Below are 18,557 nucleotides of genomic sequence, written 5' to 3' on the forward strand. Positions count from 1 at the left end.
ATGCCTTCTTAGCAAGTGGCTGTGGAAGCTTTCTTTTGAGACTGATGCCATGTGGGCCCAAATCCTTCGCGGCAAGTACCTACAGACAAAGTCCTTGTCTCAGGTCACAGTCAGGCCAAATGACTCGCCGTTCTGGAAAGGCCTGATGAAAGTCAAACAATCTCTGTTTAATAGGATAAAGGTTGTTATTGCCAACGGCGCTAGTACACGATTCTGGGAGGATACTTGGCTCGGTGAGACACCCTTGGCCATTCAATATCCGTCTTTATATCGTATTGTTCAACGCCGTGAGGTGTTCGTTGCTACGGTGTTTCAATCCAACCCCCTTAATATTCAGTTCAGACAGTCGTTAGTGGGCAATCGTTGGGAAGACTGGCTCCGTCTAGTTCGGAGACTAATGGATGTCCATCTTTCTCAACAACCCGATGAATTGCGCTGGAAACTGACTAGGTCTGGAGTTTTCACGGTTAAATCAATGTATATTGATGTGATTAATTTGAGCTCCATTCCTACCTCCAAGCATGTTTGGGCTGTCAAAGTTCCTTTGAAAATAAAAGTGTTTATGTGGTTTGTCCATAAACAGGTTATTTTAACCAAGGATAACTTGATTAAGCGTAATTGGACAGGACCTACGAGGTGTAGCTTCTGTGATCGGGACGAGACGATCAAGCATCTCTTTTTTTATTGCCCGCTTGCCAGAGTACTTTGGCGGACGATTCACATTGCTTTTAATATTACTCCACCGAATTCTGTCACTACGTTATTTGGGACATGGCTCACTGGGGTTGAGCCTGAATTAGCGAGACATATTCGGGTTGGAGTTTGCGCTTTGTTGTGGACTATCTGGACTTGCAGAAATGATTTGGTTTTTAACAGAACATCACGTATTCATTTTTTGCAGGTTATTTTCCGAGCCACGGTCATGATCCGTTCATGGTCGCTACTCACTCCAATGGTGGCCAGGGAGCATTTGGTTACTGGATCTATCCGCTGGGAGATGGTAGTTCGGGATATCTTCAACCGGTTTGGATGGCGGTCATGTAATAGGATAGGCAATTAGTTTACCTATCTAAATTTAGCCAGCCGGTTGTGGCGTCTTATCTTGGCTAGTCTGTGTGTCCAGCCTCTTTTGCTCTGTGTGAGCTGTCTTTTTATTACTTTTCAGTCGAAGACTTTGGAACCTTATTGGAACCTTTTCTTTCGTTAATAAGATGGCCGTATGCATCACTCTGATGCAGAGGCCGGGGAGACCCCCCTTTTCGAAAAAATGCTTTCGCCGGCAGTCATACTAATCCAAGCCCGAGACCGGGTGGCATAGTTTTCTTACCGTTTCTTTCCGTTTTAAGCGTAGGGAAAATAATTTTGAGGCCCACTCGATAGCGAAAGGAGCTGCGTCTCTTTTGATGGGTCGCCATGTGTGGCTAGGGAATCTTTCCGACATTGCTTGTATCCCGGATGTCTTGAGCTTTGAATAAAATTCCCTAGTTACTCTAAAAAAAAGAGACCGGGTGGCCAGCGCCGCGCGCCATAGACCTGCGGACCCCATGCGTCCGTGAGGCGCCGCCGCCGGCCACCAACGAAGCCGGATGCCTGGGCCAGCCGGATCCGCCAAGCATCGCATCGAGCCGCCCCCACGGCCCATGTTCCACGGGACGTCCGATACCCGAGCCGGCGTGCGTACGGAGCCCGACACCACGCACCCGTGTCGAGCTACACGGGGGAATAAGATTTATCAAGATCAGATCAGGATTAAGAAGGATTAACGACATGCTTTCCGTATCTCGGTCCATGGTCAGCCCAGCCAGCGCCGCTGCGTCCCGCCCAGCATCCCCTTTTCTTTCATTTTCCCCGTCACGTGCCCCCAGACCCAGAGCCAAAGCAAACAAAGCTGTGCTCCCTCCCCCCACACCACCACCGTTTCCCACGCCAATCGCTCAAACTTTCGTCCCTCCGTCTGGTCCCCTCCCCGCGGCTGGCCCAACCAACCGAAAGAAACGGTCGCTCTGACCTCTGACCCTCTCTCTCTCGCCGCGCAGCGGGAGGAAAAGGCCGACGAGGGAAAGGGAGCTCGCTCGTCAGCTGGTTTGTGCGCTGCTGCGGCCAGCCCGCGTCGGGCCCCGCGCGCTCGCCCTCCCATGCGTCGCGCTCGGCGCTCCTCTTTCTCCCCGCACCCAACAAAAATGGAATACCGCACCGGGGCGGGGCTATTAATCGCGCCCGCCGAGGAAAAGGCCGGCGAAAATAAATGAGCACTGCTGCCACTACCAGGATTGGCAGCGGCAGCTGGCATTGCATCGCAGCTTAGCTAGCGCGCACTAGGGGGAGCTCCGTTCCTCGCCTCGGCCATGGCGGCGACGTCGCTCCTGCGCATGCGCCTGTGCGCCGCGCTTGCGTTGCTCCTCCTGCTCGTCGGAGCGGTGCCTTCGACAGGTCAGTCCCGCGCCTGCCCGGCTGTCTTGGCCCTTTCCAAAGAGCTCCACATTGCCTTGTTCACTCTTCTCAGAATTTGTTTCTTGTTACTAGTACTGTTTCATCGAGGGTTTTCTTGCCAGACTCCTTTTCCCCCTTTTTTTCTTTCTACAAATCCGTCCTCGATCTTGATAAGTTCGCAGATTTTGTGGGCATCTGCACCGATGCGATACATAAATCTCCGTATATTTCCGATTCATAAGAGGAAAACAATCATGTGGGGAACCAGAATCTCGAGCTGTTACCACTTACCATTCACCACCGCAGTTGGATTTCTTCCCATTTTTCAGTCATATCATACGAATAGGAAGTGGCCCTGGTAGAATCTTGCGTAGTGGTCGGTCAAGAAAATACTAGGGGAAAGGGGGCCTGCATACTGTTCGATTGCCATCTAATCAAAGGTTCCGGATCATTCGTATCCTGCTTTATTAAGCATGCAGAGAGTATAAATTAATGTTTTCCTGTAACCACGGTAGGTAGCCTTTAATCACTACAAAATACCGATTCCTAGTGTTTAAAGAATTTGTTAAAGTATTGAGTTGCATGCAGCTGCTTGAGCCGAGAGATCTCTACTTCGACACCCGGCTAGCACAATCTATACAAATAAGAGGAAAAAACATTTAGGGAACCAGGATTTCGAGCTATTGTCACCACCGCAGTTACATGGTTGTCGAAAAATTTCAATCTTAAATAACTATGAGCTACTTCTTCCCATTTTTCAGTCACAGGAAATGTGGATAGTTACATGGTTGTCGAAATTTAATTCTGTAAAAGAGAAATGTTTTTTATATCATGCAAAGATCAATGCCGGGTGTGCATATAGGATAGTTACAGAGTTCTTCCTCGATTTTCATTCAGCTAAGATTGGCTGTGTGTAATTTGTTCTAATAGCAATTCAATCTTGATCCGTATTGTGCTACTTTTCATACAGAGCTTTTTCGCTATTTTTATTTAAACTGGAACTTGATGTGAACAAGGGTGTGTGTTGAAATGCATGTAACCAACTCATGTATGTTAACTTGAGGTTCTGCGTATACTTGCCTATCTCTATGCAGAAGCTTACGACCCTCTTGATCCAACTGGGAACATCACAATCAAATGGGATATCACTCAGTGGACTGCAGATGGCTATATTGTAAGTTACCCCAACTTCTAATATAGTAATTCAGAGTTCTGATTGAAGTTCATGCAGAAGTCGGACGCAAGTACTCCCTTTTGTAAAACTCTTCTTTGTAGTTCGACATTGCATCCTATAATACTTCAGTTCCAATGTATGCAATTTCTTTTTTCCTAATTGCATTTGACACAATGCAGAACAGATTCGCTGCACCTATTGAGAAGGGAATTTTATTGACTCTAATCGCGGCATTAAGAACCCTTACATAATTGTGAAACATACAACCTCCACCATGTATTATTCTGCTGTTGATGTTCTGTATTCACAGGCTGTTGTTTCCATAAACAATTACCAGAAGTACCGTCATATCCAAGCACCTGGGTGGCATCTTGGGTGGGCTTGGACAAAGAAGGAGGTCATCTGGGGAATGATGGGTGCACAGACCATAGAGCAAGGGGATTGCTCTCAATTTAAAGGCAATATACCACACTGCTGCAGGAGAGACCCAACAACAGTTGACTTGCTTCCTGGTGCGCCTAACGGCATGCAGGTTGGAAATTGTTGCAAAGGAGGAGTTCTTAGTTCATGGGTGCAAGATCCAGTCAATGCAGTGGCATCGTTTCAGATCACTGTTGGCCGATCCGGAACGAGCAACAGGACAGTGAAAGCACCGAAAAACTTCACCCTCAAGGCCCCAGGTCCAGGGTATACCTGTGGAGCAGCCCAGAAAGTAAAACCTCCCACTAAGTTCATTTCGCCTGATGGAAGGAGAACAACTCAAGCGCACGGTATGTCGTTTCCGAATCCTCTTTTCTGTTTAGTTGCTATTACGACAGAATCAAATTTCTTGGGCTTACCACAGGTCAACAGTGACCTAGCATATGTTGATCACTGACTAAAGAAAATGTTCTCTTCTTTCAGTGACTTGGGATGTGATATGCACATATTCACAGTTTGTTGCTCAAAGAGGTCCTGCTTGTTGCGTTGCACTATCATCGTTTTACAATGAAACGATAGTTGACTGCCCAAAATGTTCATGTGGCTGCCAAAATAACATAACCAACCCTGGGAGCTGCGTCGAGTAAGTACTATCTCTTCAGGAGGCAGATACTTTTTGCACTCTCTGAAACTATTTCTAAATGTGTTTGCTACTTCGATAGGGTTAATTCGCCTTACTTGGCTTCAGTGGTGAATGGACCTGGCAAGGGCAGCTCGACCCCCTTAGTACGATGCTCGCCCCATATGTGCCCAATCAAGGTGCACTGGCATGTTAAGGCCAACTACAGGGACTACTGGAGGGTGAAGATCACCATTTCAAACTGGAACTACCGGACGAACTACTCGCAGTGGAACTTGGTTGTTCAACACCCGAATTTCGACAATGTCACGACAATCTTCAGCTTCAACTACAAAGCATTGAACCCCTATGGAGTGATAAGTGAGTACTACTACTTTATCCATACACTTGGCAACTAAAATGTGTAGCAAGTACTAAGCTATTAACCGGCGTTTCGATGCAGATGATACCGCGATGCTGTGGGGTCTCAAGTACTACAATGACCTGCTCATGGTGGCTGGGCCAAATGGCAACGTGCAATCCGAGCTTCTGTTCAGGAAGGACCCGTCGACCTTCACTTTCGAGAAGGGCTGGGGTTTCCCGAGACGCATATACTTCAATGGTGAGAGCTGCGTGATGCCTCAACCAGATTTGTACCCATGGCTGCCGAGCTCCTCCCCGAGACTGACGAAGACGGCGTTTCTGGCCCTGGCCATCGTCGCTTGCGCGATGGTGGCGTTCTTGTATAATCATCTAGTGTTAGATAAATACTGCGGGAAGTCATGACCCATTGGCCATTGAGCGCTGACGTCTTGAGTTTGTTGCAAGTTTAGGTAGAGAGAGAGATGTTGCATCAAAAGCTGACTGGGGGTGTGTTGTCCTGACCCATTGGCCATTGAGCACTGACGTCTTGTGTTTCTTGCAAGTTTGAATCCATTCAGATTTCGGGTTCTTGCAAGTTTAAGTTTGTTCATGTTTAAGTTGCCTTATTCTCAGATTTAGGTTCTCACGGTGTCCCATAAACGGTGCTCCCCCCATCCCTCCCCTTGGGTTGCCCGGCGGGGTTCCTCTCCCTAATAGGCTATGACACGCAGGCGGAGAGGGGAAGTGGCCTTATAGCTGGCCGAACGAGCCTTTTTTCCGGGCCGGCCCATGAGCACGCATGCTCGGCAATAAAGGGCTTGGCCCGGTACATGACTAAGCGGGCCGTGTGTGGCCCATGGCATGACGGCGCAGACGTGAGGCCCGTCGGCTGGCACGGCATGGCCCGTTTATTTTCTGACTTTTTTTTTATCAAGTTATTGGCGCAAAAACAGTCCAAACGGCAAAAAAGCACACGGGCGGATTGGCATATGTGTCGTGCCAGGCCGGCCTGTTTACCATGTGTCGCGTGCTCGTCGGCTGAGGTGAGGCATGTGTGTCGTGCCGACACAGCTCACTTATAAATAGGCCGCCACAAGCCATGCCCGGCCCGAGATGGACCGTTGCCCACCTATGAGTGGCCACCAGTGGGAGATTTCTCATATTTAAGCGGTGTCTCTCCCGGTTTCCCCTCGCGTTAGGGTTTGGCTCTCCTCTCGGCGGCGGCAACTGGCTCCCCGTAGAGATCTGATCTCCCCTACCCCTCCCCTCGTCGCCGGTGACTGCTGGGTCTCGGAGCTTGGCCGGAACCCGGAGCGGGGATTGGTTTTGGGACCATACCGCCCGCGGAAGAAACAACCTCGGGCTAGAGAATCCATGGCGACTGCAGCGACGAGTTCGGGATCGGCCTCATCCGATCTTGAAGCGATGATGGCTGAACTCGGTCTGACAGAAGATGATCTGCAGGATGTGGTGATTGAAGATACAGAACTCACAGATGAGGTGACTCGATGGATGGCGATTGCTAGGGTGCATACGGACAAACCCTACAGCCAATACTGGTTTTACAAGACCATGAGGGTTGCATGGGACCTGGCCAAGGAAGTGAAGATCCGGCCGCTTGAGGACAACCTGTACACGCTGCAGTTCTCGTGCCTAGGAGACTGGGAACGTGTGATGGAAGAGGGTCCATGGAATTTCAAAGGAAAGGCTGTAGTGCTGGCACCTTATGATGGTTTTACAAAACCCTCATTGATAGAACTCAAGAAGATTGAAATCTGGGTTCAGATCCATGACCTACCCGATGGTTTTTTTTCCAAAATCAAAGCTCTGTCGGCAACCATAGGAGATTTTATCTTCGCAGAACCAAAGTCTCAGGATTTCGAAGGCAACTTTGCTCGTGTCCGTGTGAGAATCGACGTGACAAAGCCACTCAAGAACGCTGTCTCGCTGGTGGTGAAGAAGAAAGATGGAATCCACAGAGAGATCTTTAGGGTGAAATACGAGAGACTGCCTGATTGGTGCTCGGTATGTGGAAACCTAGGGCACCTTTTTAAGGAATGTGGGGATGGTGTACACCCTCCGTCAGCTATGGTGTTCAAGGATTTGAGAGCAACTTGGTTCAGAGGCCCAGGCAGGGGGGCAGGAGAAGGAAGCGGCAACAGAGGAGGAAGAGGCAGGGGCCGGTCGGGAAGAGGCCGTGGCCGAGGAGCTTCCCAGAAAAACCCCTTTGATGTGGCAGCTCAGGAAGAATCAGAGTATGATGTGACCATGGAGGACGGAGAAAGAAACAGGAAGAGGGGCGTGGCTATTATTGCCGACCCGACTGCATCTCGGATCAATCCATCTTCTTCTATGAAGTCAAACTTACCCCTACTGCTGCCACCATCACGGCCTCCAACAAGCCCCCCACCGAAACAAGAATCCAAAAGGAACAAGCCGAGTCCGTCGGTCCTTGAAATAGTCCAGGCAAAGAATACAGAAGCAAACAAAACTATTGATGCGCGTTTGGTGGGCTCCCATGGAGGGGCTCGCCTGGCGCAATGAGTCTCCTGTGCTGGAACTGCCGCGGGGCTGGCAAACCCGCGACAGTTCGCGAGCTTCGTGACCTCACGAGGCAACTTGCCCCCTCTGTTGTATGCATTGTTGAAACTCAAATAGAGGGCTCTCGAGTAGAGAATATGGTAGGATCTTTAAATTTCAATAAAAGTTTTGCTGTAAGTAGCTCCGGTAGAAGTGGAGGCTTAGGGATCTTTTGGAATGAGGAAATAAAGCTTGAAGTTATTGGTTACTCTGAGTACCATATAGATGTGACTATTGATGAGCTTGTTGATACTAAGGTAAGGGTCACTTTGGTGTATGGAGAAGCACAAGCAAATGAACGCCACAAGACGTGGGATATGATGAGAGGGATAGTTGGTTCAAGCAATCTGCCGTGGGTCGTCATGGGAGATTTTAATGAGGTATTATATGCTCATGAACATGATGGTGTGGGGAACCGTAGCCAAGCACAAATGGACGCATTCAGGGATGCGCTGGACATGTGTGGTTTGACGATATTGGTTTCATTGGGAGAAATTGGACTTTTGAGAAAAAGGTTACAGGAGGAACCTATACTAAGGTGCGTTTAGACAGAAGTGTGGCCAATACAGCCTGGTGTTTGGCTTTCCCGGATGCAATAACAGAGCACAAGGAAGTGGCCTCATCAGATCACGTACCAATTTTCCTCAAGCTCAAGGACATGCATGCATGCAAGCGGGCCCCACGAAGGTTTAAATATGAGATTTGCTGGGAACGGGATCCAGAGCTAGCAGGTGTAGTGGGGCAAGGCTGGACACGGAACTCCAGTGATTCGGTAGTGGAGATGCGCGACAAAATGACCAACCTGGCAGGCGATCTATCACATTGGGATCGCGTCCATTTTGGCAATGTCAGACAGCAGATTCGCCAGCTGCAAGGACAACTACAGGAGATGCGCAATTCCCGAGGAAGATCCGGTCCAGCATTGGCAGAATTAAAAATTGTTGATCACCTGGTGGAGTTATATCACCGCGAGGAAATTCTTTGGAGGCAGAGGGCGAGGATTGAATGGCTAATGCATGGTGACAAAAACACTTACTTTTCCACCTACGCGCGAGCCGCCGCAGAAGGAAAAATCAAATAAAATCTCTCCAACGGCATGATGGGCAAGTGACAGAGGATAGAGCAAAGATGGAGATAATGGCTACTGATTTTTATAAAGAGCTGTATACATCCCAGGGGGTCAATGAGATGGAACGGGTTCTTGAGACCGTTCCTAGAAAGGTGACCACGGCGATGAACGAAATTTTGAACGCCCCATACAGCGCTAGGGAGGTCAAAACAGCTCTTTTTCAAATGTTTCCGACCAAGGCACCCGGTCCAGATGGGTTCCCGGCACATTTCTTTCAGCGGCATTGGGATGTATGTGGCGAGGAAGTTACCAATGTGGTCTTGAAAATAGTGGAAGGGAAGGAGTCTGCCGAGTGTATTAATGAGACCGTTCTAGTGCTGATTCCTAAGGTAAAAAACCCCACCCTTTTGTCCCAATTTTGTCCAATAAGTCTATGCAATGTACTCTACAAAATTGCATCGAAGGTTATTTCCAATCGCCTCAAGCTGGTTTTACCTGACATTATCTCTGAGGAACAATCAGCATTTGTGCCTGGCAGAATGATGTCTCCATTTTATGAAGCGGAATAGGACGAAGGAAAACCAGTCATGTGCTCTTAAGCTCGATATGATGAAGGCCTATGACAGAGTTGAATGGCCCTACCTGAAAGCAATGATGTTAAAGTTGGGCTTTACAGAAAACTGGGTAAGCATTGTCATGAGTTTGGTCACCACAGTTAATTTCTCCGTTATGTTTAATGGTCAGAAACTGGACATGTTCAAACCATCACGAGGAATCAGACAGGGGACCCAATATCCCCGTACTTGTTCTTGATAGCAGCAGAGGGCCTGTCGTGCCTTTTAAAATCGAGAAGTGAGTCATCCAATTTGGAGGGGGTGAAGGTGGCACCGATGGCACCACCGGTAAACCATCTCTTATTCGCTGATGACAGCCTGCTGTTTTTCAAGGCAAATAGTATGGGAGCTACTGAGGTCAACCAGGTACTGGATATCTACTGCCAAGCTACTGGCCAGAGAATCAACCATGCCAAGTCATCTATTTTTTTCAGCAAGGGGGTGCCAGAAAGTATACGTGAAGAAGTCAAGGAACTTCTGAATGTACCCATTGAAACAATAAATGAAAAGTACCTTGGTATGCCATCGGATATAGGAAGTAATAAAAATGGTGCGTTCAAGTATTTAAAGGACAGATTGTGGAGCAAAGTTCAAGGTTGGATTGAGAACACAATGTCTTCAGCAGGTAAAGAGGTACTGGTCAAATCAGTTGCCCACGCAGTACCAGTTTATTCCATGTCCTGTTTCAAGCTACCACGGGGTCTGTGTGAACACCTGAACAAGCTTATAAGGAGATTCTGGTGGGGAAGTAAGGAAGGAAAACGAAAGCCACACTGGGTTTCTTGGAAGGATATGACCCAATTGAAAAGCATGGGGGGACTGGGTTTCAAGGATTTTGAGTTGTTTAATCTTGCAATGCTAGCTCGGCAAGCATGGCGACTACTACAAAATCCAAACAGTCTATGTGCGCGTTTGCTCAGGAGTGTATATTACCCAAACAGCTCAATCCTAGACGCCCCCCTTGGCAGCAACCCTAGCCAGATCTGGAGAGCAATCTGCGAGGGCAGGGACACACTACAGCAAGGCCTGATCCGCCGTATCGGCAGTGGAGCTGGGACTGCCATTTGGGCCGATAATTGGCTGCCAAGACCAGAGATGATGAAGCCCTATGGCTGTATAAGCAATAATCCTCCTGTCCTTGTTTCGGAACTGATAGATGCCACCTCCGCGTCATGGAATAGACAGAGGGTGCGGGCTTGTTTCTGGCCAATGGATGCTGAAATCATATTACGCATCCCACTATGCACGAGCAATGTGGAAGACTTTTGGGGCTGGGCTTATGAAAAGAATGGAATCTTCTCCGTAAAGTCAGCATACCGAATGCTTGTCAGTACACGGCAACGGCGAGAGGCTTGGTTAGAAAACCGGGGAGGTCCTTCTAGCTCGGTCAGAGAGGAAGGGGAATGGAAGAAGCTGTGGCAAATCAAGGTGCCGGGAAAGATCAGAATGTTCTTATGGAGGCTATCGAAACAATCACTACCAACAAATGATGTTCGTGCACATCGGCACATGGCAAGTTCGAGTGCATGCAATATGTGTGGATCGCTCGATCCATGGAGGCATTCCCTGTTGGAATGTACGATGGCCAGATGTACTTGGCCCTTGGTAGATGAGGAAATGGCACAAGCTATGGCAACAACTACAGAGCCGGACGCAAAAAAATGGTTGTTTGTTCTCATGAACTCATTATCACTTGCCCTCTTTGTGAAGCTGGCCGTCACTCTCTGGGCGATATGGGCGGCACGTCGGAAGGCCATCCACGAGGGGATATTTCAAAGCGCGCAGACTATCCATGGATTCATCAATAGATATATTGATGAGCTGAATATGCTGGCAGAACCCACGCACACACTGAACCAGCGAACGGGCTCTCCTACTGTCACAAGTCAGAGACCAAAGGCGCCACCGGCGGGATACTCAAAAATTCATGTGGACGCAGCTTGTCGCAAGGGAGCTGGAGGCACAGCTGCAGCGGTGTGCAGAGACGCAAATGGGCTGTACTTGGGCAGCTCGGTGCTAGTAATCGGGGGAGTGGATGATCTGGCAAGCTTGGAGACTATAGCATGCAGAGAAGCGCTTGCCTTGGCACAAGACTTAAACCTGAACCACATAGGGATCACGTCAGATTCAAAAGGGGTGGTTGGTGCAATCAACATGGGAGCTAGAGGAGAAAATGGAGCAATCATAAGTGAGATCAATAGCTTAGCATCTTCTTTTACTTGTAATTTTTCTTTTGAGGGTCGTGCTGCAAACACTGAGGCACATAACTTAGCCAAGTTCGCTCTCTCGCTGGGGTTGGGCCGCCATGTTTGGTTAGGGAAACCCCATGACGTGAGACGTATCCCACTATCTGTGGATTTTGCTGAATAAAACTTGGTGATTTGCTCAAAAAAAACCAGTGGGAGAGAATATCGCGTGGAAACCAACTTTCGGTAGAAACTACGTTATAGTTTTGAGGTTTCAAAAAAAATCTAATAAATACAGTATGTTTTCTTAACACAGTACAATCGTAGATGCTTACAAACACACACATACATTCAGTTAAATATGTGAAGTTTTAGCATGTGAAATTTCAAGTTCAAACACAAATTCTTTATGAGGTAAAAACAAAATCAACATTAAATAGTGGCAGAAAATATCACAATTCATTGTTGATTTTATTGACCGTTGTTTTGATCATTTCAAATATATTTTTTTCTCGCTTAGGCATGGCTTGGGTCTTGTATGACTTTCCTCTTTACTGATGTGTTTTTTTCTTTTATATGTGTGCTCATGTTGATTGTGTGCATTCTAATTATGCAGAGGTCAGGTGTATGGTCATTGTGTTCGTATCCCCTTGCTTCATTTTCAATAAAATCCACCTTTGTTAAAAAAAACCTTCGGCCGCTTCATTTCCAATAAAATCTACCCTTTTCATCACGTCCACGCTCATTTCCAATAAAATCTACCCTTTTCATCACGTCCGCTGCGTGTGGCTGGACGTAGATCGGAAAGTGAAACGTCTTGTGCAAAGCAGTTCCGTTGTAAATATTGGGTCCGTGAATCTCGCACGCCCGCGATCACCCAGCTGGCCATCTCGCTTGACCATTCGCCTATCTCCATACCTTTCAATTTTTCTCACCCAAGGTGTGAATTTATTGCAAATATATAATGAATGTCTACAGCATTTTACTCCACATTTACACTTGCAAATTTTAAAGCCAAAACATGACTGCACATGTTCTATGCAGGAAAACATTTTAATACAGCCTAAATAGACGCTAATTTTTTCAAAACGGACAAACATTCACAGTTTGATCTATTTGTACGCAACAAATGTGGATATTTTTGCTCAGTTTTGCAAGTGCATAAGCTATAGCATGGTAAACATCAATGATTTTTTTTTGTCCAAGTGGAGATAAGCATTTACATATTCTCAGTCACCAAGAGTAGCATTCGCGAGAAACTTGGAAACATCAAAGCATCAAAGCATCAACAATGCAAGCAGCACAAAAACGTTGATACAGGAGGGTTATGAGCAAAACATACAATGTTTGATATTTGTAATTAAGCTAGTTCTGAATATTAAGGCATGCAGTTTGCACCGAGTTAAAGACTGATGGTAATTTCTATCAACAGGCAAAAATACGCGTGTAGATGCGACCAGAACACGCAACCTTTTCTGAGGTGATTCTACAACAAAGGTGAGTTTCTGAATGCGAGAAAAGAAAAACCCAAGTGAGTCTTGTTGCCGCTAGTACTGCCCCTGTTCTGGGGAAGGTCAAGCAGATCCATCCTCTGTCCATTGTTTGTGAATCTGAAACTCAAACGATGTTGGGCATAAGTTATAGGTGAAGGAACGCTTGTGACAAACAACGTCTGTGATGCTGAAATAGCTTAGCCAAATAAAGTACCTATGGCATGCAAAGAATATAGGAAGCCATCATCTTCTCCTTGGAGCAGCAATTGGCGCCCTTTGTGCTGGAGCTTGACCCTGCCCTCCAGCTTGCTCCTCCGGTATGTTTGCTGCTGCTGTGACAGCGTTCATGACAATGAGACCAAGAGGAATGATGTACATCCACTGCAAAGCAGGAAGCAGCAGTCAGATTCAAGGAAAAGGATACGACAACATTTCGAGTCATGCAGACACCAACGGAAAAAAATCAAACAATATACATGTGATATTTATAACTGTACTCACATATTTAGCCCAGAAAGATTTCTCAGGTGGTTTCATCACTTCACCGAGTCCACTCTCAGTTTCTATTAATTGCTCTACAAATGATGGAGTTCTGCAAGTGCACAACTTAGTTAGAACAAGGAACCAGGTGTCAATTGAGAGAGGCTAGGTTTGAGACCGTTCTTTAGCAATAGGTTTGTTGCTGGAAAAAGGTCACTAAGATAAATGTGAAGTGCCACCTCTCTGGTGCTCTGCATATTATTTTTGTCTTAACCTCGATAAAGCAGAGATTTACCTTGGTGCTTGGTCAGCAGTCTTCAGAATAGTGTATGAATTGAATGTCCATTTTGACGGCTGGAACAAGAATTTCAGCATTGTAAATAGAAGCATTATCTTTCATCAGCAGACACACACGGTATACTTAACGGGTGAAACATCAACATGCATTCTGTGATGCTATTTTACAATAATTGCGGGAGTTTAATCTAGGCAGCATAACTCTCTTTTATATGTTTATAGTATGTGCGTGCATTTTGCTGGTACGGTACAGTTAAAAGGTTATAGGTTATTACTATCAATTATTGACCACATGCAACTCCATAAACAAGGTTTCAAGCAAGACAACTTACTACTTTCATTGGCCGGGGATATTGGCATCCACCGACGGAACCATAATTAACAGCCAAAATATTTACACCGTCCTGCAAATGACACAGCAAAGCCTAATGTGAGCCAAATAGTCAAATACCCAAGAGACATTCATCTATAGAAAATGATCATTCCTTCAAAAATTTCATCCTGTGAAAGACAGTATTATTCTACTGCACTACCGATTTATCACCTACAAAATATACCATTAAAGGTTTCATGCCACGTGCTAGGTACATGTGATGATTTCTAGCAAATAAGCAACAGCCGACAAAGCCATCTGTCATTCTAAATATGAAACATGGGAACTTCCAATTTGGACGTGGAGTTCTGCTAAGGAAGAACATATGTAACAGAATAAAACCAGGACGAAAGTTGCGTACTTCAGAGCTAAAAAATACTCAGGTTAACCAACCCTATTGAATATGCATTCCTAGAGCCACATGATTAAACTGTACAATGTTACAGGCTGATTTGTGGTGGTGCAAAGGTGGGGGTTGTACAGGAAAATGTGCCTTTGTACGGGATCTGAAAGGGTAGGTAGCTTGATAACTCATGCTCACCCTCCATGCACAAGTGGAAAAGAGGTTCTGACATGCGGCTTCATTAGGTAAGGAAAGTCTTAGATTGATGCTGAAAATTACATTAGGGCTCCTTCTAAAAACAGGTAGTTATAACTAGAAGTTAACACATAAGGGGCTGCTCCTAAAGATAGGCAGTTATATACTCATATCCAAAAGGGAACAGAAACTGCTAGCTGATTGTAATAACTAAAATGTACTCCCTCTGTACAGTAATGTAAGACGTTTTTGCAGTTCTGCAGCTGCAAAAACGTCTTACATTAGTGTACAGAGGTAGTATCAGGAAAGGATAAATGGCAACCTTAACCTCAAGGAACACCAATAGATATTTCTAAATACGTATACTGAAGGAATACTTAACCATCTCTAACACAATCTCTAATTTAAGACGTTTTTGCAGTTCAAATTGAACTGCAGAAAAGTCTTATATTAGTGTACAGAGGTAGTATCAGGAAAGGATAAATAGCATCCTTAAGCTCAAGGAACACCAATAGATATTTCTAAATACGTATACTCAAGGAATACTTAACCATCTCTAACACAATTTCCTAATGAAAATTGAATATAGTCTATCCTAATGCCTTCTGAACTAAACCATCACTGGTGCGTTATCCTAGCGGCCATTTTCCGTGGATCGGCAGCAAAGATAGATGGGGCTATAGGAAAGGTCCACGACAATCAAACAGCATCCCACCCCATTTTGTTAATTATACAGAAAATGTAATTATGAACCGACGAAAATGCTGACAGTATTTTAAGATGTATCAATTATACACAATGAAGTAAGCTCTACAGGAGAAGATACAAGTAGCAGTTAAGAAATCGAGAGAATTACCATGTGGATGACAATATGTTCATCCAAGCTGTCACGTGGAATGCATCTCTGAACATAGAAAAAATACACAGTTCAGCGACTGAAAACACAACTCTAGAATCACAATAATTCCTAACAGAAAACATTTCATATCTGCAATTTATACTTCTTTCATAAGCTTGAAAGTGGCCATTGCTTCATGGTAATTTCAAATCAGTATAGTTGTTGATTCTGTTGTAATAAATCTCATTCACAATAATATTGGAGTATATCTGGTGAATCTATCTTACGATCCAGCACGCCATAATGATAGGTTGGAGAGAAACAACATGAAGTTACTACTCAACTTACCGCTTTGATCGAGGAATAAATATAATCGTTTCTTGTAGGATCCAACACATTAGACGGTAGCCTTATTGTGTAAAAACTATCTTCTTCAAGTAATTTCTGCAATGATAAAATTAAAATGCAGAAGCGCCAGATAAGTTGGTATACAGAAAAATAATGAAATCAGGAAATAATGGAGAAAAGAAAGAACCTTAAATGCATTCTTTTCATCCTCAGTCAACTCATTCCTCGTAAACCGGAGCTTAGTGAGAGTCTGGGTCAGAAAATGAGTCACGTCAATTAAGATAAAATTCTCCTCGCTTGAGTATAAATAGTTGAAGAAAGAACATAGGAAACTAACATATGGTTAACTTTACTACTTGAGGGCAGCGTTGACATGGGTGATTATTCAATGAGACAACTAGTTAAATAGAATACAAGCAAACAAAGCCAAGAATAATCCGCAAAAGTAAATTCCTTCCTATGACTTCTAATCTAGACACCCTGCGGGAGCGTGCAGAAGTCGACAAGGTACAGCAGCACGTCGTGCTCGGCAAGACGCGTGGCCCGGGAGGCGACGAGTGGCAAGAGCGTGGTGGGTACACAACGCTAGGCGGCACAGACGACGAGGGGGGCAGTAGGGAGAGGGAGTGGGAGAGGGCGACGAGGAGGACGCAGAAGCGCGGGAGAAAGCAGGTCAGAGGAGAGAGAGGTGGCGGTGGCGAGCACCGGGTCCACCTCACCCTTTTCCTCCTCGACCGAGCACCGCCACAAGGCCATGGTGTAATCCCGCCAGATGCCTAGCTGCAGCACTGCGACTGATATGTGGGTCCACTTCTGCTCAGGTGTTTTGCTGAAAATATAGCTAGTGTACAAATGAGGGGTGTCTTTTCAGGTGCCATTTAACACTCTCTGCTGGAAAAACGGATGGAAATGTCACACTAGGAACAAAATTCACACCGGGTGTCAAAAGAATACCAAATAGGGAAGCACATTTTTAAAAGGGCCAGATAAGGAATTATCTCCATATAATACCCTTGCCAAGCTAGCATATCTAGGCAAGAGAATACTAGCTATCGGTCATGGGTTATCTTGGCAAATCCCTTCTTTGGATATTTTGCCAAGAGAAACCAATGACCAATAGAAAATGTGCTAACTGACACTTGCTCTATTCTGAAAAGAATAGACTGACGTTTGCTCTTGAGGGAAAGCCAATTCTGCTCTCATCCCTTGTGACCAAACTGTATCTCTTTGCCTAGCAAAGCCAGATTTTATTGTGCAAACAATCAAACACCCAATGCTTCGTCACGCAAGACTACAAGTACTTTGGATCGAAATGCGCACCCTTTGTTGCTTGCGGTTCTGTCACCTCACCTCGTAGTTGTTCTCTATGTGGCAATATGCGAGTAAGCAATGTAGAATGATTCCATTTTCTTGCAAAGGATGTGGCAACTGATTTCTGCGACCACACAGAGTGTGCCATGCCACTGTTGGGCAACAACAATGAAATGGTAAAGCTCATAAGCATTTATCAACCTTATCAGCACTACCTACGGGGTAGCAACTACTTTGCTAAACGAACCAAACAACAAAACTGAACCGTACTGAATAGCAGATGATCTGGAAGAACAAACTAACCAGATCCGATCTATAGTTCACCTTCCCTAACAATCCGAACCTCACAATTCACAGTATCTCCAAACCAAACAGCTAGAAACTACTGCTGGGTGCACGAACTGAACCAAATCCACCACCCTAGCAGGGTCCAATCACTAGCTGCCCATAGATCACGGGATCATGAAGTAGAGGAAACAGATCAGCAAGCAACGAGAGCTACGACGACGAGATCGAGCAACCAAATCGGGAAGGAAGCTACCGATAGGACGCGAAGCAAACCTGGGAGCCGTGGGCCGAGGACTTGAGGCGGGCGGAGAAGGACCCGGCGGGGGCGAACCCTAGGCCGGCTCCGAGGTCGTGCTCGAGGGTGAACTGGACGGTGTTGGACTCGGAGGCGCCAGCCGCCTGCGTCGCGTCCGCGGATCGGCGGCGGGAGGACACTACCGGCGGCGTCGAGGGCGGCCGGGGGGAGGGGGTGGAGGAGACCCGGGTGCCCTCGAACTCGTCGTCGTCGTGGAGGAGCAGCTCGTCCGACTGGAAGGCGGCGGCGAGGGAGAGGAAGTGGGAGAGGAGGAGGGGCAGGAGCATGAGGAGGGAGCGACGCCGCGCGGCCATGGCTTTGGGTGAGGAGGCTTGGACTCTGGAGGAGATCGGTAGCAGCGCCGGCCGAGGTGATGTATGCGGAGAGACGGTGACTCTCTCCTCTCTTTTTTCTGCCGATGAAGAAGGTTTTTTTTACAGCTTTATTTTAGAACATTTTGAGTAGGGCTGGCCAAAAACTGGTAGCTCGCGAGCTTCACGAGCGCTCGATAGTTCGGCTGGTTAAACTCGTAGCTCACTTCTTAATGAATATAGTCAATCATCAATTTAAGCTTGTTAAGCTCGTTGGTAATAACATAACACCTTTTTTTTCATCTTATGTGACAAAAAAATTCATACTATCTCAGCCCATCGATTCAATCTAATCGATATAGGAGGCAACAAAGTCGTGTATTTTCTTTTATAGTCATCATCTTCCTTCATAGAAATCATGCATACACACTCATTATATAGAGCGTACCACATCATAATTTGTTAACGAGCGCTCTTGAGCGCTCACAAGCTTAACAAGCGTTAAATGAACCAAGCCAAGCAGGGTTTTC

At 46.2% G+C, this 18,557-nt stretch overlaps 2 protein-coding genes across 2 annotated transcripts; one reads left to right on the plus strand and one right to left on the minus strand.

Annotated features, from left to right (window-relative positions):
• The first annotated feature begins 1,918 nt into the window (after positions 1 to 1,918).
• Positions 1,919 to 5,601, plus strand: LOC123096176 (COBRA-like protein 2). The gene is made up of 6 exons (XM_044517815.1): positions 1,919 to 2,430; positions 3,525 to 3,604; positions 3,915 to 4,374; positions 4,508 to 4,667; positions 4,747 to 5,024; positions 5,107 to 5,601. Exons 1-6 carry the CDS (start codon positions 2,346 to 2,348, stop codon positions 5,427 to 5,429), a joined length of 1,386 nt encoding a protein of 461 aa, XP_044373750.1. The 5' UTR covers positions 1,919 to 2,345; the 3' UTR covers positions 5,430 to 5,601.
• A 7,102-nt stretch (positions 5,602 to 12,703) lies between these two features.
• Positions 12,704 to 18,146, minus strand: LOC123096177 (ER membrane protein complex subunit 10). The gene is made up of 9 exons (XM_044517816.1): positions 17,695 to 18,146; positions 16,010 to 16,072; positions 15,823 to 15,918; positions 15,493 to 15,540; positions 14,058 to 14,129; positions 13,724 to 13,782; positions 13,450 to 13,540; positions 13,163 to 13,329; positions 12,704 to 13,065 (listed from the first exon to the last, which is right to left on the minus strand). Exons 1-8 carry the CDS (start codon positions 18,028 to 18,030, stop codon positions 13,192 to 13,194), a joined length of 903 nt encoding a protein of 300 aa, XP_044373751.1. The 5' UTR covers positions 18,031 to 18,146; the 3' UTR covers positions 12,704 to 13,065; positions 13,163 to 13,191.
• Between the last annotated feature and the right edge of the window lie 411 nt (positions 18,147 to 18,557).

This window comes from Triticum aestivum, chromosome 4D, assembly GCF_018294505.1.
Source record: "Triticum aestivum cultivar Chinese Spring chromosome 4D, IWGSC CS RefSeq v2.1, whole genome shotgun sequence".
NCBI lineage: Eukaryota > Viridiplantae > Streptophyta > Magnoliopsida > Poales > Poaceae > Triticum > Triticum aestivum.

What these genes read in the sequence shown, in the direction of transcription:
- LOC123096176 (XM_044517815.1), top strand. Translation starts at nt 2,346, where the DNA reads ATGGCGGCGACGTCGCTCCTGCGCATGCGCCTGTGCGCCGCGCTTGCG. An exon ending in AACCCTGGGAGCTGCGTCGA is followed by an intron (nt 4,668 to 4,746) that starts GTAAGTACTATC and finishes CTACTTCGATAG; the next exon opens with GGTTAATTCGCCTTACTTGG. An exon ending in GAACCCCTATGGAGTGATAA is followed by an intron (nt 5,025 to 5,106) that starts GTGAGTACTACT and finishes GTTTCGATGCAG; the next exon opens with ATGATACCGCGATGCTGTGG.
- LOC123096177 (XM_044517816.1), bottom strand. Translation starts at nt 18,030, where the DNA reads ATGGCCGCGCGGCGTCGCTCCCTCCTCATGCTCCTGCCCCTCCTCCTC. An exon ending in ATCCCCGGCCAATGAAAGTA is followed by an intron (nt 13,783 to 14,057) that starts GTAAGTTGTCTT and finishes TTCTTGTTCCAG; the next exon opens with CCGTCAAAATGGACATTCAA. An exon ending in ACTGCTGACCAAGCACCAAG is followed by an intron (nt 13,541 to 13,723) that starts GTAAATCTCTGC and finishes GTGCACTTGCAG; the next exon opens with AACTCCATCATTTGTAGAGC.